The 16,998-nt window shown below is 43.1% G+C and overlaps 1 protein-coding gene across 1 annotated transcript; it reads left to right on the top strand.

Annotated features, from left to right (window-relative positions):
* The first annotated feature begins 269 nt into the window (after positions 1-269).
* On the top strand, positions 270-12,503 carry LOC106545923 (E3 ubiquitin-protein ligase TRIM7). Its single transcript, XM_087711767.1, has 7 exons — positions 270-881; positions 4,765-4,860; positions 5,018-5,248; positions 7,733-7,755; positions 8,636-8,748; positions 9,210-9,242; positions 10,588-12,503. The coding sequence occupies exons 1-7, from the start codon at positions 480-482 to the stop codon at positions 11,103-11,105; spliced, it is 1,416 nt and encodes a 471-aa protein (XP_087567893.1). The 5' UTR covers positions 270-479; the 3' UTR covers positions 11,106-12,503.
* The last annotated feature ends 4,495 nt before the right edge of the window (positions 12,504-16,998 follow it).

Here is a 16,998-nt window from a genome sequence, read left to right as displayed (position 1 = left end):
TTGGGGATAATCCCTTTAAAGGCAAGGCAGGGATTTTTCCTATTGGTTTCCTTCAGGCAAGCACTGGGCTGGTTTGTTGATTCAGTTTTGTTACATTTTACAAGGTGTGAATCACTTTTGGCTGAATGCCTAGGCATCTAGTTAAGCTTATTAAGATCTCCACCCTGCACCCCGACTGCCTGGGGAAAGAAAAAAGTGGCAAAAAATGTCATTTTATTATACTATTTTGTTTGCTTGCTTTTCAGGTGCTATGGGAATAAAAAAATGAATACCTGGTAGGCAGAATTCCCCCCCTTTTCTTCCCCAAAAACTAAGGTGTGTCTTATACTCCAAAAATACGGTAAGTTTTCCTTAAAGACATCTCTTTAATTGTGGAAGTAAAAGTTACTCTAAAACAATTTTAAAAATAGGTTCTAAATATTGGTTGCTCCCTTTTGCAGCTTGTTGCTGCTCTTCAGAGAGGGAATTCTCCGTCTGTCATGGCCTCAACCTCACTGGAACCGCCTGAGAGAAAAGATGATTTTTGTGACCAGTGTGGTAAATATTTGACAGATCCAATATCCATAGAATGTGGTCACACCTTCTGTCGACCTTGCATCACTGAGCATTATCGGGAACGGAAAAAGGAAGGTCTTTTCTTCTGTCCTGTTTGCGAAGAGCCGATCCCTGAAGGAAGACTACGGCGAATCCTGCAGCAGCCCGGTGTGGAGGACAGACCCAGGTTACTTCCAGAAAAGACATTTGTTTGTCCGAAACACAAAATGGTACTAGATCTGTTTTGTCAAGAAGACGAGAAGCTGATATGTGCCGTTTGTCAGAAGGCAATGGAACATAAAACTCACACTGTGATTTCTCCCAAACAAGCTGCCCAACCATTAAAGGTAGGGAATTGCTATGAAGGGACCTTTGGTGTTTCAATGGCATATTGCCTCTAAAATGCGTTTTTCATGCTGGCATCTTTTCCTCTGGAGTTGATGAAAATCTTGTTTGGATTCTTGTTCCAGAGATTCGCCTTTCATGTAAATTTCATTACATGAAACGGCGACACTGACTGATCATCCCTTTTTCTGAAGATTACTGCCTGTCAAAAGATTGGCTGTTTTCCAACTGCATGGTCCCTTTTATTTTTATTTTTAAATTTCTTTTTAATGTGAAAAAGAGTGAAAGAAATATGACAGAAAAAAAAGCCATAGTACAGGTAGTCCCTGATTTATGACCACAAGTGACCCCCAAATTTCTGTTGCTAAGTGAGACAGTTGTTAAATGAGTTTTGCCACATAGTACACATATGCCACAGTTATTTTGTTTTTCTTTTCTTGTTTTTGTAAGCCGCCCGGAGTCCCTCAGGATTGGGCGGCCTATAAATCTAATAAATTATTATTATTAATAATAATAATTATTATTATTAAGTGAATTGCTGCAGTTGTTAAGTTAGTAACATAGTTGCTAAGTGAATCTGGCTTCTCCATTTTGCCAACTCTGAAGCTGGCCTGACTGAGGCCATTTTGAGGCTTCAGTGCTGCCACAAATGGAGCTGGGGGATAGGGAGTGGGGTAGAGATAGCTGGGGTGTTGTAGCCAAAACAAAATACTTTCTATTGGGAACCAAGGACATTCCCGCAGGTGCTCGGAAAGAGGGGACTGAAGTCACCTAGCAACTGGACTGTAACCTGATTGGACCATGTGACTGACTGTGTTGGGACAGTGACAGTTTTTTTACTTTTTATCTGGTGAAAACTGCGGGAACAGCCACAGTTGGTTTTTACCAGCTTTGTGCCAATATGATATATCCTTATATATGCCAATATGATATATCCTTATATATCTGAGGTGGCGCAGTGGTTAGAGTGCAGTACTGCAGGCCACTTCAGCTGACTGCTATCTGCAGTTCGGCGGTTCAAATCTCACCGGCTCAAGGTTGACTCAGCCTTCCATCCTTCTGAGGTGGGTGAAATGAGGACCCAGACTGTGGGGGCAATATGCTGACTCTGTAAACCGCTTAGAGAGGGCTGAAAGCCCTATGAAGCGGTATATAAGTCTAACTGCTATTGCTATTGCTATTGTTATTTGAGGAACTTGCCTGCCTCAGAGTTCTTTTTGCTAGGGATGTATTACTTGGAACCCTGACACATTGACTATGCTTGTCAGAAGGTCACAAAAGGGGGTCACAAGACCCCGGGACACTGCAATGGTCATAAATGTGATTCAGTTGCCAAGTGCCTGAATTTTGATCGCATGACTGTGGGGATGCTGTAACGGTTGTGTGAAAAACAGTCCTAAGTCACTTTTTACAATGCTCTTGTCACTTTGAATGATCAATAGATGAACTGTTGTAAGTCGAGGATTACTGTACAGAAAACCTGTTGCTGAACAATGACTATATTTTTACCTCACTAAGGAAAATCTTTCAAAACTGTTCGTTTTATGACAGAGTGCTCTTACATGTGTTGTTTCTATGATGGGGCAAAGGGACCAGTGGTGGGTTCCTAACAGTGCTGGGTTTTTAAAAATTTTGGAACCTCTTCTGTAGGTGTGGCCTGCTTTCCGGGTCCACTGGTGGAACCTCTTCTAACCGGTGCGGTAGATTTGACGAACCGGTTCTACTGAATAGGTGTGAACTGGTAGGAACCCACCTCTGGTTCCTAACCGGTTTGCTGAGAGGGCATTTTGTGTGTGCCCTGCCCACTTCACTTGCTTGCGTGCCCACTGCGCATGCGCAGTTGACTGAAAACTGTTCTGCACATGCACAGAAATATGCCAGTGATGTGAGAAGGGACTGGGCAACCAGTTTGGGGTGTGTGGGAGGCCTGGGTTGCTTGCCTGTTCCAGCGACCCAGGCTGCGATACCACTACCAGTTCGGCCGAACCGGTCCGAACCGGTAGGAACCCACCACTGAAAGGGACACTTGGGAAGTATTCAGATGTTCATATAGAAACAGGGAATCTTTGTGGAACTAGGGAAAATGGTTGGAAGTACTGGGTGTGAGTAGCCAGGAAGAGAGGAGACCGTCAGAAGGTTTTCAAGTATCCGAGACCCTATCATGGGGTGGGTGGAATAGAATTGTTCAGTGGTGCTCTAAAAGACCAGACAAGAAATCATGGTTTAAGTTTCAAGCAAGTAGATATCAATTGGACCTCTGATAGAATTTCCTAACATTAAGGTCTCTTCAACAATGATGTCTCTGGAGATGATGAACTGGTACCCCAGGAGTATTTAAACTAAGGTTAGATGACCATTTATAGTACAGGTAGTCCTTGATTTATAACAGTTTGTTTAGTGATCATTCGAAGTTACAACGGCACTGAAATAAGTGATGTATGACTTTTCACGCTTATGACCGTTGCAACATTCCCCATGGTCATGTGATCAAATTCGGATGTTATTTATATATATATTTATAATGTGTCCTGGGGTCAAGGGATCCTCTTTTGCAACCTTCTGAGAAGCAAAGTTAATGGGGAAGCCAGATTCACTGTTACTAATTTAACAACTGCAAGCATTCAGAGTTAACATTAACAACTGGGACAAGAAAGCTACTAAAATGGGGCAAAACCTATGTAACAAATGTTTCACTTAGCAATAGAAATTTTGGGCTCAATTTTGGTCATAAGTTGTGGGTTCCTGTTCTGGTCTGCCCATTAGCTGGGGAATTCTGGAAATTGAAGTCTACACATCTTCAAATTGCTGAGAAATACTGGAGTAGATGTTCTGCAGGGTCTCTTCCAATCTTACAATTTTGGCTCTATGAAACCTTAGTTTTTGGATAGACGCAGAAAGAACAGCAGTACTGAGATGTTGCTGAAGAATGGAAAATACTAAGGTGAGCAGTTTGTAAAAGTCTACTTTTTGCAGGATCTAATCTGAGTTGGTCATCGGGACCACAGATTTATTCGTCTAAGCTTTCAGATTTGCCCATCCTCAGGAAAAAATTTTCTCTCCATTCTGGAGATAATACAACACAGAGCCATGACATAGTGGTTAGAATGCAGTATTGCAGGCCAATTCTGCATTCCCACTGCTTGTCAGGGTTCCAAATAGCATACAAAAGTAAATCAGAGTCCGAGGCAAAGGATTCCTCAAAATTCCAATTTATTAAGACAGCCATGTTGGCACATCTGGGAAAACTAAAATCTGAAGACTTCCAGGTTTTCCCACCCAGTTGAAAGTTCAAGATCCTGCCCCCACACCCACAAGTCCACCACATGGTCCAATCTTCTACTGCCATCCTGACGGCTTCCACCCATCCAGTTCCGGCCAGGTGCAGATACAAAGGATGACCTTGAGTTTCTAAAAGAATGTTGTTATGGCTACATATCACCCAACTCCATATAATCCCCTCTCCCATTTTCCCACAATAGAAAATGAATAGTGGAAAGTCTGGCAGGCCCGAAGTCCAAAGGAAAAGATGGCTTGCAGGCCTGACACTGCTACCAGTTCGATCCTGATTGGCTCAAGGTTGACTCAGCCTTCCTTCTTTTCAAAGTTGATAAAATGAGGACCCAGATTATTGGGGGCAAAATGCTGACTATGTAAACTGCTTAGAGAGGGCTGTAAAGCACTGTGAAGCGGTGTAGAAATCTAAGTGCTATTTCTATTATCCTGGGACATCAATATTTGCCTTTTTTCGTGAGAGATACAGGCAGCTATCACTTCAAACAGTTCTGCTTTTTGGTCCAAAGAAAAATCCCTATACTGATGGATAAGTAAATAAACTTGTAGAATTGAGAATCATGTTTGAAACATAACTCAATTCATCTTTTTCAGGACCAGATACGGAGCCGGATTATACTTCTGGAGGAAAAGAAAGATATAATGGAAAGTCATCCTTCAGATGCAGAAAAAGAAATTGCTGAGCTGCTTGTAAGTCTTGTTAATTTTGAATTTTGGAAAACCAGCTAATTATCAAGCTTATTCCAAAAGGTGGTGAACTTGACCCCCCCTCTCTCCTCCTCCTCCTCCTCCTCCTCCTCCTCCTCCTCCTCCTCCTTCCTCCTCTTCCTCTCTTCCTCCATTAAAGGGACAAATGGAAGAAGAGAAGGAGAAGTTAGACAACGTGTTCAAACAACTACACGATTTTCTACGTAAACAGGAAAAACAACTACAGAACCGAATGAAAATGGTGGAGAAGGATATTCAAAAAACCAAGGTGGAATACTTGGAGGGACTTTCAAAGGAACGCAATGTGCTTAAAAGTATCATCCGGGAGATGCAGGAGGTGCGTGAGCTGCCAGCTGTGGAATTCTTAATGGTAAGTTGGTTTAAAAAGAAGATGGCTTTAATATTAGTCTGGGCTCCTCACCAGAAGAGAGCCAGCTCAGAACCTAAAGGGAGCACTTTCACTTCTCTAGGATGTGAAAAGATCAAATCATTCACACTTCAGTCTAACTGTCTGGTTTGGTACAGCAACCAAACAGAATAGTTACAGACTTCAACAGGTGGTTAGGACAGCAGAAAAAACAATTGCAACCAGCCTGCTTTCCATTGAGGGTATATATATATATTGCATGCATCAAAAGGAGGGCTGAGAAAATGTCTACCCACCACACATGAAGTGTTTCAACTCCTCCCCTCAGGATGCCACAATAGGGCATTGCATGCCAAAACAACCAGACAACAAAGACAGTCCCCCCCCCCAATGTGGCATCACTCTGCTGAACACCTAACTCTCACAGTATTGCCTTAGATCTAAGGATATTTACCCATGTAGTATGGCTGTATTACTGTTATTCTTCTCATCTGTTTTTTATTGCCTTATTGGTAAAATGATTATGATTATTAATACTCTGTTGTTTTGCATGTACACCAAGAGTTTATGGACTGGAGACAAATTCCTTCTATGTCTAATCACACTTGGCCAAATCAAGCTGCTATTCTATTCTATTCTATTCTATTCTATTCTATTCTATTCTATTCTATTCTATTCTATTCTATTCTATTCTATTCTATTCTATCTTACCCTAACCTATTCTATTCATTTCCCTGTTGCTAATAGTCAGGTCTTACAACATTCTTTCATGTTTTTGGAGTAATGAATACTTATGACATTTTGAAAGATGGTCAATCACAAAATATTTGTTTATAGGAAATGGAAGAGGTGAAAACTTTATTGCAACTAACCTGGGTACAAAGCAGAGACTGGATTTTGCTTTAGAATATAAAATGACTCCTTTGAACTTACTGCTCTTATAGTAACCCATGTCACAGAAATGCAAATGTCTGTGGCCAAAAAAGAAGTACGGTAATCTGTGCAAACTAATGACTGTGGGCAACATTGTGATTTGTGGGTCTTAGACTTTAATCCAATCTTTTGAATCAATATTTCATTTCACAACAAAGAGATTAATCCCCCAAATCTGATTAAAAGGCTGTGGTGTGAACAAGAATTCCCATATTAGGAACCATAGTTCTCTGTTATTTACAATATTTCCTAAAACTCATTCATATTTGATTCTCTCAATGCCTAGGACTCATTCTTTCTTTAATTTATCCCTGTCTTTTCTCAATGCTACTTCCTAACTGTCTTTCCTCTCATGCTACTTTTAGAGATACAAAATTTCCAGGATTTTTTTTTCTTTCTTAAAAAACTCTATGAGCATACACTAATCGGAATTCAGATCTGCTCCAAAGGAAATTGAACCCCAAAGCTGTTCAATTGATGTAATTTCTTTGAGAAGCAATGTTAGGTACCCAATGTCGGTGTCAATTGAACAAGACCTCAATTCATGCGAGGAGCTTTGAACCTTGCAATGTCTAATTCAGCATTTCTCAACCATGGCAATCTTAAAATGTAAGGTCCTCAGCTCCCAAGATTCTCCAGCCGGCATAGCCAACAAAATTTTTTGGGGGAATTTTAAAGTCCACCCATCTTAAAGTTGCTAAATTAAAGAAGACTGGTTTAATTGTGGCTGGAGAATCCATAATTCAATTAAGAATGGAAGAATGTAGCAATAGCACAGAATTATACACGGCTTCACAGTGCTTTACAGCCTTCACTAAGCGGTGTACAGAGTCAGCCTATTTGCCTCCAACAATCTGGGTCCTCATTTTGCCAACTTTGCAAGGCTAGAAGGCTGAGTCAACCTTGAGCCTGGTGAGAGTCGAACTGCCAAATTGCAGGCAGCCAGCAATCAGCAGAAGTAGCATGCAGTACTGCATTCTAACCACTGTGCCACCACGGCTCTTGTGAATAAGAGCACCTTATCAAGTATATGGTCAAGACTCAACAATAGCAATAGCAATAGCAGTTAGACTTATATACCGCTTCATAGGGCTTTCAGCCCTCTCTAAGCGGTTTACAGAGTCAGCATATCGCCCCCACAGTCTGGGTCCTCATTTTACCCACCTCGGAAGGATGGAAGGCTGAGTCAACCTTTGAGCCGGTGAGATTTGAACCGCCGAACTGCAGTTAGCAGTCAGCTGAAGTGGCCTGCAGTACTGCACTCTAACCACTGCGCCACCTTGGCTCTTAGGGGGCTTCATCTGCTCTGTGAGTCTCCCATTGAGCTATAGCTTCTTCAAGGATCTAGAGAAGACCATTGCTGAGGCTAAGGGTCTCCAAACATAGCTGCTTTAAGACTTGTGGACTTCAAGTCTCAGAATTGACTAGCCAGCATGGCTGGCTGAGGAATCCTGGGACTTAAAGTGGCCACGCTTGGAGGCCTCTGAGGGCTTAAGCAACCTTCTTACTTTACTCTATTGCAAAGAGTGAGATCTCTTTTTCTTTTCTTTGTAGGATTTTAAAGCCAACATGCAAAGGTAAGTAGATCCTGCTCATTTCCTCCCATCCTTTCTAAGACCAAGGCAGAGAGTTAGCAGAAAATAAGCCACCCTCCTGATTGTCTGGACTTCAAATCCGGTCAACTGACAGCAGGCTTGGTCAATGATAGGAAACAGTGGGAGTTGAAGCACATGGAGGGTTTTCCAGATTCTCTTTGCTTGGGAAGTATGGAATTCCACACTCTCTCCATTTATTTTTCAATGAAAATAAGAGCGACTTTTAAAAACGTACACGTGCATGCGTTTGTGGAAAAAAAAATAAAAGGAGAGAATCATAACCTGAAACACATTAGTAAAGGTAAAGGTTCCCCTCGCACATATGTGCTAGACATTCCCAACTCTAGGGGGCAGTGCTCATCTCCGTTTCAAAGCCAAAGAGCCAGCACTATCCAAAGATGTCTCCGTGGTCATGTGGCCACCATGACTGAAAGCTAAAAGTGCACGGAACGCAATTTACTTTCCCACCAAAGGTGGTCCCTATTTTTCTACTTGAATTTTTTACGTACTTTCAAACTACTAGGTTGGCAGAAGTTGGGACAAGTAACGGGAGCTCACTCCATTACGCGGTGCTAGGGATTCGAACATATGACATTTTACCATCAGAGCTGCCTATCTGAAGGAACTCAACCATCTTCCAAGCTAAGCCATTTCAACTCATTTGCTTGTCAGTTGTTGATACCATCATTTTTCTTAGCATCTTTAGCACCTAGAGAATATCAACGGTGCTTCTTTCTGCAAAATAATATTTCTCTAAACCTTTAAGCATCCTTTTCCTTCTGCCCAACGTTCTCCAAACTATTCCCATTGTCACTGTGTGTTTGGAGCTGCCACATGTCTTTATTTTGTTTCTGTTCCCCAGGTATGACAAAGCGCTTGAAAACTCCGTTGTTTTCCCTCTGGAGTTGAAATGGAGGTCCTGGGATTTCTGTGATATCAATCCGTTTCTGGAAAATTCTGGAAATATATTCAATGGTAACGTAGAATGATGCTTCTGTGAAGTGTTTCACATGATTGGATGCAAAACAGGGGTGTCTGTAGGAGAAGGGGCCCCCAGAAGGCAAAAGAGGAGAACAGTTTTGCTTAGATGATCACTGATGCTATCTTGACACTCCCCTACTAGAACCCCTTGTCCAAAACAAATGTTGATAGCCCTTCCCTTCCCCTTTTCCTTCCCCTTCCTCTCCTCTCCCCTCCCCTCATCTCTCCTCTATACTTTTTCCCTTTCCTTCCTATGAAACAAGTTATCAATTTACATTGCCTATTAGGGGTAATTGGAATCTGATAGCTAGATTCAAAAGAAAAAAGTGTACTGCCTTCCTGCCAGATTCTTGTTGGTTTCTACTTAAGATGCAATTTTGTTGTATAAAACGCTTTTGTTCTTCCTGGATTTATGTTATGCTTCAAGTTCCCTTCCTTTTTTCCCCCCCTCTCAGAGTCTCTGATGGCTGGACTTCAGCTGCAGAAAGGTAAATCCTGTTGTCAGGAAGATGGCGTAAGAGTTTAGAAGGAATAGCAATTTATTGGAAAGTTGGTTTGTTACATTTCCTTGGAGTTCTGTATCTAGAGATTCCCAAACCACCAGTGAGCGTCTTAGTATTAACGGCTGAAAGGCACAAAAGGCAGAAGGGTTGAGGATGATAGAAGCGTTGTGTAGCAGTTGTGAAATGACCAAATAAAAGGCGTATTCCCAGAACTTCCTAGTACTGGAAGAAGAATAAACCCAACACCTGAGTCAGCCTAGAGTCAGTCCAGGATTGAACTTTTGGCCGTGGGCAGAGTTAGCCTGCAATACTGCATTCTAACCACTGCGCCACCACAGCTCTATATATCTAGATATTGTATGCAGGTAGTCCTCGACTTAGAACAGTTCATTTAGTAACTGTTCAAAGTTATAGCAGCACTGAAAAGAAATGACAAGACAGTTTTTCACATGACTGCTGGAGCATCCCCATGGTCATGTGATCAAATTTCAAATGCTTGGCAACTGACTCCTATTTATGACCGTAGCAATGTCCCAGGGTCACATGATCCCCTTTTGCGACCTTCTGACAAGCAAAGTCAATTGGGGAAGCCAGATTAACTTAACAGCCGTGTTACTTACTTAACAACTGCAGTGATTCACTTAACAACTGTGGCGAGAAAGGTCGTAAAATGGGGCAAAATTCACTTAACAAATGTTTCACTTAGCAACAGAAATTTTGGCCTCAGTTATGGTCATAAGCAGAAGTGGGTTCCTACCAGTTTGCACCAGTTCGGTAGAACCGGTTCGTCAAATCTACCGAACCGGTTAGAAGAGGTTCCACCAGAAAGCAGGCCACACCTACAGAAGAGGTTCCAAAATTTTTTGAAACTCACCACTGACACACACACACAAACACACACATACAGACTCACACAGAGAGAGAAAGAGAAAGAAAGGAAGAAAGAGAGAAAGAAAAAAAGAAAAAAGAAAGAAAAAGTGAGAGAGATGAAAGAAAAAAAGGAAAAAGGGACAGAGAGACAAAAGTAAGGAGAGAGAGAGAAAGAGAGAAAGAGAGAGAGAAAACACATGGCCAGCAAGCCACTCCCACCAGGTCACATAGCCGGCAAGCCACTCCCACAAAGGAGGCCACACCCACAGAGTAAGTTCAAAAATTTTTTAAAACCCACCACTGGTTGTAAGTCACAGACTACCTGTATACTCAAACTCTTGGGCTGTTTAGGCCTTATAAGGGGACAGCCGACCTCTTGATTTGCACCAATATCATACTGCCATTTTAACAACTAACGCCGCTTATCTTTTCTTTTCTCATTTTTCTTCCCCCTCAACAGCACATGTATTTCTGGACCCAGACACAGCTCACCCTCGTCTCATTTTGGCAGACGACTGTAAAAGCCTGAAAATGGGCGAATTTTATCAACCTCTAGCCAAAACCCCAGAAAGATTTGATGAATGGCCTTTTGTGTTGGCCTGTTCAGGATTCACTACCGGCAGGCATTTCTGGGAAGTCACTGTGGGGACAGAAGACACCTGGGGCGTAGGAGTTGCCCGAAAGTCTGTGAGGAGAAAAGGAGACATTGAATTTTGTCCAGAAGAAGGGTTCTGGGCCGTGGGGAAGTGGGATGGCAACTACACGGCGTACAACCCTCCCTTTTATACTCCTTTGACTTTGCGTAGGATGCCCAAGAAGATCAGAATAGTTCTGAACTACGAAGGGGGATGGGTGACTTTTTTTGATGCCGATACAGGAGCTCCTCTCTTTGCATTTTCTCCACCCCCCTTCATTGGAGAGGTGATCATTCCCTTATTTTATGTCTTTGGAAACGCTCGCCTTTCCATCGCGCATTAAGGCTGTTATGCCGGCATCTCAGTCAGTCTTGGTTGTAGTGTTTGTCAAGTGTGGAAAAATAATCAAGATGAATCAAGAAACAAATGAGGATCTAAGGTGGCTTCCCTCCAGTCTTGGTCCCTCTAGGCAGCTTTTCCAAGTCAACGTGATTGTTTTCCACCCTGCCTTCTGGAGTCCCAGCACCTATGAAGAAGGTCAAGAAGGAAAATGCGAATTGAACAGGACCTCTGACAGCTCTGTCAAACTTCCATTAACTTTCAGACAGATTAATAGCTACCGTATTTTTTGGATTATAAGACGCACCTGACTATAAGATGCATCTGAATTTAGAAGAGGGAAACAACAACAGGAAAGGTTTTTGGCCTCCGTGCTCCCCATTTTTGGCCCTTTTGGGCGGCCTTTTTCTGCCCCTTTCCAGCCTTTTTTCTACCTATTTGCGAGGCTTTTTTCAGCCCCTTTTTAATGCTTTTGGGGCCATTTTTGAGTTTTTCTTGGCATATTTTTGAGGCGTTTTTGGCCCAGTTTTGAGGCTATCTCAGACTGTTTTTTCCAAAACAAATGGGCTGAAAAAAGCTTCAAAAATGGGCCAAAAAAAGCCTAGAAAATGGACTGGAAAAAGCCTCGAAAATGAACTGAAAAAACTCTCAAAAACAGGCCAACCCCCCCCCCCCCGAAAATGGGCTGAAAAAGGCCAAAAATAGCCTCAAAAACAGGGCGTGCGGAGGCCAAAAAATGGCCAGCGGATAGGCGGGGCTTCAGCAATATTCGGTTTATAAGACGCACTCCTTTTTGGGAGACAAAAAAGTGCGTCTTATAGTCTGAAGAATATGGTAACTGATGCAGAATTCATCTTTATTTCTTTTAAGAAACAATATCATTACTGCTCAAAGGTAACATTTCCCCTCAGCAAAGAAACTGGGCTTCTGACATGATGAGAGGGTCGCTATTTGAAGACCGTGGAGATTTCCAGATAAGTGGACTTCAACTCCCAGAACTTTCATTCACTATGCCTGCTGGCTGTGGAATTCTGGGACTTGAAGTCCACACATATGGGAGTGGCCAAGGTTGGGAAACACTGCCTATATATATAAATTTGTAAAGCAATTCCTTCTGCTCAGCTTCCTGTGGGGTGGCAATGACTATGGGCTGTTTGGTTGTCACGACATCTAAATTAACAGTACACCACGGCTTGCCTTTCCACATCGCCTTCAGTGAAGAATTTTAGCACAGTTGTCGTTAACCTTATCAGGCCTTATTGTCAACCTCAAGAAAGCTTGTGGTTTTCTCAGGCTCCCATTACAGAAACATCTTGGGGACTTCACACAACTGTCATTGTCCATCCTCCTGTCATGATTTTTAAAAAAAATATCTGCTGATATAAAGAATCCTTACTATTGATCTTGTGTCATAAGGGTACATTTGTGGAACTATTGAAACATTGTGTGTGTGTGTTTGTGTGTGTGTGTGTGTGTGTGTGTAATTATATAGGCGAGTCTCTTTCAATCTTGGGCAACAACTAAGATGTGTGGATTTCAACTCCCAGAATTCCCCAAATCACCATGCTGGCAAGGGAATTCTGGGAGTTGAAGTGATCTAGGCCATTGCACAGAGGAGACATTCTCATACCCTTTTATCAAACGTAGGATACTCCAATCCAGGTGCCCCTCCAGATACGCTGATGTCCCAGAATTCTCAGGGAGCAGCATGTTGCCTAGGGAATTCGGAGAGTTGAAATTCACATAGAAATAGTTTCCCACACTTGAGAAGGCTCATCAAAAGGAAGGAGAAAGATCTTGTTCAGACCCAGGCTTCCCCAAACCATGAAGCAGACTCCTTGTCCCGGCAAAAAACCCTTTTTATTACATTACTATGAATTCCTCTCATTCACATCTAGCGAGTCTTTCAAGGGAGAATTTACGGTCACAGACCTTATCTGACTTGGAGAGCTGCCAGGCAGATATCTTCAAAACTTGGCAAGGAGTCCCTGAGAGTCACAAACCAATTAAGCAAACTAATTGTCTCCTGCAAATTCCACTCCCCTTTTGTTCCTCTTTTATTCCCTATGGGAGGGGCCATTCACCATCCACCTGTGGTCTTACTCCCAAGTTGTTCCTTAGCTGTTCCCTTCATCTGGCAATTCTGTGCATGTGCACACTGGGAACAGGCTCCAGCTGTTTGTCTGCCTCACTGATGTCTGACTCTGAAGGCAGCCAATAACTGTCAGACGGCCCTGGCCCCATTTCTGCCTCCAATGCAGAGCCTTCCCCAGACTCCAGGACTGGCTCATGTTCCTTCCCAACCTCCTCACTCCAAATCTGCTGCCAGCTCCACTGACCGCTGGCGGGCCACAACAGATCTTGACTCATCAAAGGGAAGGAGGAAGATAATCAAAATTGGTTAAACAGGGCAATCTTTACATTTAATCCAGATTTGAATTTCCCCTTCCATCCTTGTCTATGTATATGGAAATTGGACATAGATGTTTGCATATGGAAACTCCATCAGATTATATATATGTCTGAAACGGTATAGGGTCAGATTATCAGAATATATATATATATATATATATATATATATATATATATATATATATATATATATATATATATATATATATATATATATATATATATATATATATATATATATATATATATATATATATATATATATATATGTTATATATATGTCTGAAATGGTATAGGATTTCCTGCCTAGGCAGGGGGTTGGACTAGAAGACCTCCAAGGTCCCTTCCAACTCTGCTATTGTATTGTATTGTATTATATACTCAGGCCAATTTAATTCTTCAACAAGCCTCAAACAAGGCTGGTTTGCAGAAATTCCACTGAGCAGGAGTGAGTTTGTGATTCCAGTCAGTGAAATGATTATTATTTTTTTGTTTAAAAAGGAGAGGGAATTTTCATTCAGGAACATTCCATAAAAATCTGTCGTCATCACACTTTCCTGCTTTATTTTGGAATTCTGATTTTATCACACAGAAGCTGTTTTGAACTTGAACAATCTGCAGTAGTTAAAGAACGCTTTAGATAAATAAAGAGAACTGTATTGACTGTCTATGGAGATTCTCGGACATCCAGGTTATGGTTGTCCCAAAGGTGCTTTTTCAAAAGGCAACTGGACTTTGTTTTTCCTTGAAGACGTTTCGCTTCTCATACAAGAAGATTTTTCAGTTCTACCTGAATGGTGGAGGATGGAAGAATTTATCTTCCTTGCAGTCATCTGGTCATTAGTACTCTTTCTGAGAGTCATTGAGGCCACCTGGAGGTTTATCTGTGTCCTCAGGGTCAGAGGACAGAATGCAAATGGCTTTGGAACAGTGGTGGGTTTCACATTTTTAAAGTACCTCTTCTGTAGGTGTGGCCTGCTTTGTGGGAGTGGCTTGCTGACCATGTGACCGGGTGGGAGTGGCTTGCCTGCCATGTGACTAGGTGGCGTGGCCAACTTGTGAAATGTGGTGAAACTCACTTAACAATGCTCTTGCTTAGCAACCAAAATGTTGGCTCAGAAACTCTGGCATTGAAGCACGCAAGTCTTAAAGCTGTCAAGTTACAAGACCCTTGCACCCCCAACCCTTTAGAAAAAAACCCCAGGGGTGTTCAAACTTGACAGCTTTAAGACTTGTGGACTTCAACTCCCAGAATTCCTCCTCCAATCATGTTGGGTCAGGAACTCTGGCATTGAAGCACGCAAGTCTTAAATCTGTCAAGTTACCAGACCCTTGCACCCCCAACCCTTTAGGGAAAAAAACCCAGGGGTGTTCAAACTTGACAGCTTTAAGACTTGTGGACTTCAACTCCCAGAATTCCTCCTCTGGCTCTTCATCTTGATGATGTGTGGACAGGCGGGGGGAGGGATCTGGAATCAGTTCTAAACATCACTGTAGATTTGTGGAACCTCTTCTATAGAAGAGGTTAGAACTGGCAGGAACCCACCCCTGCTTTGGAACCTTCTTGGAACTGCTAAAGGACTGTGTTGTAAATAGGAGATAGGTGATGTCATATCCCCTCCCCTCTCTGTTGAGGGAGGGCTGTTCAACCTTAATGTAGATGGAGTCTGACTCCTCTTTCAAACTCTCTGTCCACAATGTGGACTTTTCTGCCTTCAAAAGAGTGTCCTTTGTCTTTCAAATGGAGATGGACTGCTGAATCTTGTCCTGATGAGTTTGTTCTCCTATGTTGTGCCATATGCATGGTGACTCTGAGAAAGAGTGGTAATGACCAGATGACTTCAAGGAATATAAATCCTTCCATCCTCCACCTTCTGACAAGCAAAGTCAGAAGGTAGATTTATTTAACAACAGTGTTGCTAGCTTAATGACTACAGTGGTTCGCTTAACTGTGAAGAGAAAGGTGATGAAATGGGACAAAGCTCACTTAAGAAATATCCTGTTTCGTAATGGAAATTTTGGGCTCAATTGTGGTCAAAGGTTGAGGAGTACCTGTATTTACAGCTGCTAACCAAGAACAAGTTATCCCTCTGTCTCCCAAGGTCATTGCCACAGATCATTGCCAACAGGGGTCCTCTTGGAAGTGTTACATAGGGTGACCAGACGTCCCGTTTTTGGCGGGACAGGCATGCATTTTCATCATTTTTCCCATGTCCCGCCCGCTTCTCAAAAACCCCCGCTTTATTTTGGCGCTTGCTGGCTTCCCCGCCCATCATCAGCTGCCGCTAGCTCGCTCGTTCCGTTCCCCCATCTATTCTATCTACACTAAAAATCTAAGCCAGCCCAGCCTGCCGCTCACTGATTGGCCTGGACTCCAGCCACCAGTGAGCTGGCTGGGATGGAAAACTTTAAGCACGCACAAGGCGTGCTTAAAATTTTCCATCCCAGCCAGCTCACTGATTGGCTGGAGTCCGCTTAAGCACACCACGCGAGTCGTGACTCTCACGAGTCTCCATTTCATTTCGCCTTCGCCGTTTGTTTTTGCTGCACTGCCCTGGTGAGTAACTCCGGTGCCGGTGGGAATCGGGAGGCTTCGCCACTTCGGGTGGGCGGCAGTGGCCTTTAGCAAGGGAAGGGAAGGCCTTCCCTTGCAAGCTACTCATGAGAGGAACTGGGGGGGGGGGAACCGGGCATAATGGCTCAAGACTCTGAGTTTGTCAATTGGAAAGCTGACAGCTGGGGTTTGAGACCCAAGCGCCACATGATGAAGTGAGTTCCCATCCTCACCTCAGCTCCTGCTCACCTAACAGTTTGAAAACTTGCAGATGGGAGTAGGTAAATTGGTAGCATTTCGGTGGGAAAGTCACACCATTCTGTGCACCTTGGTATATAGTTATGCTGGCCACACAACCATGGAAGCAGGAGTGGGATTTAGCCAATTTGCACCGGTTCAGACGAACTGGATGTTAATGTTACATCTGGTTCATCGAACCAGTAGTTGCAAGGACTGGCTGGCCCTGTCTGCCCCTCCCTGCCCCTCCCAGGAGTCTCCACCTGGCCAGTTCATCATGCCAGGTAAGTGCAGGGCCCGCACGGAGGCTCTGGGCTGGTGAAAAATGAGCCTACTGGAAGTCTGGAAACGGGCCCATTTCCCGCCTTCGAAGGCTTCCGGAGCCCAGGGAGGCTGTTTTTGCCCTCCTGGAAGCTCAAAGAAAGCCTCTGGAGTATGAGGAGGGCAAAAACAGGTGTCCCGGAAATCCAGAAATGGGTCTGTTTCTGGCCTCCGGAGGGCGTCTCGAGTCCGGGGGAGGCTGTTTTCATCCTGCCAGAGTCTTGAGGAAAGCCTTCGAAGCCTGGTGAAGGAAATAAATAATAGGTTACTCTTCCATATGAAGTGTAACATGTAACACGAAGGTGTAAGACTCTTGGCGCTGTTTTTCTTGATTGTAAATTAAGCACAATGTCAGCGTTCCAAGTATCATGTA

This window comes from Thamnophis sirtalis, unplaced genomic scaffold (genome assembly GCF_051295495.1).
Source record: "Thamnophis sirtalis isolate CommonGarterSnake01/CBP01778 unplaced genomic scaffold, rThaSir2_p1.2 scaffold_3, whole genome shotgun sequence".
NCBI classification, from domain to species: domain Eukaryota; kingdom Metazoa; phylum Chordata; class Lepidosauria; order Squamata; family Natricidae; genus Thamnophis; species Thamnophis sirtalis.
The sequence above is the reverse complement of the archived record's forward strand: the minus strand, read 5'-3'. Positions and strand labels throughout refer to the sequence as shown.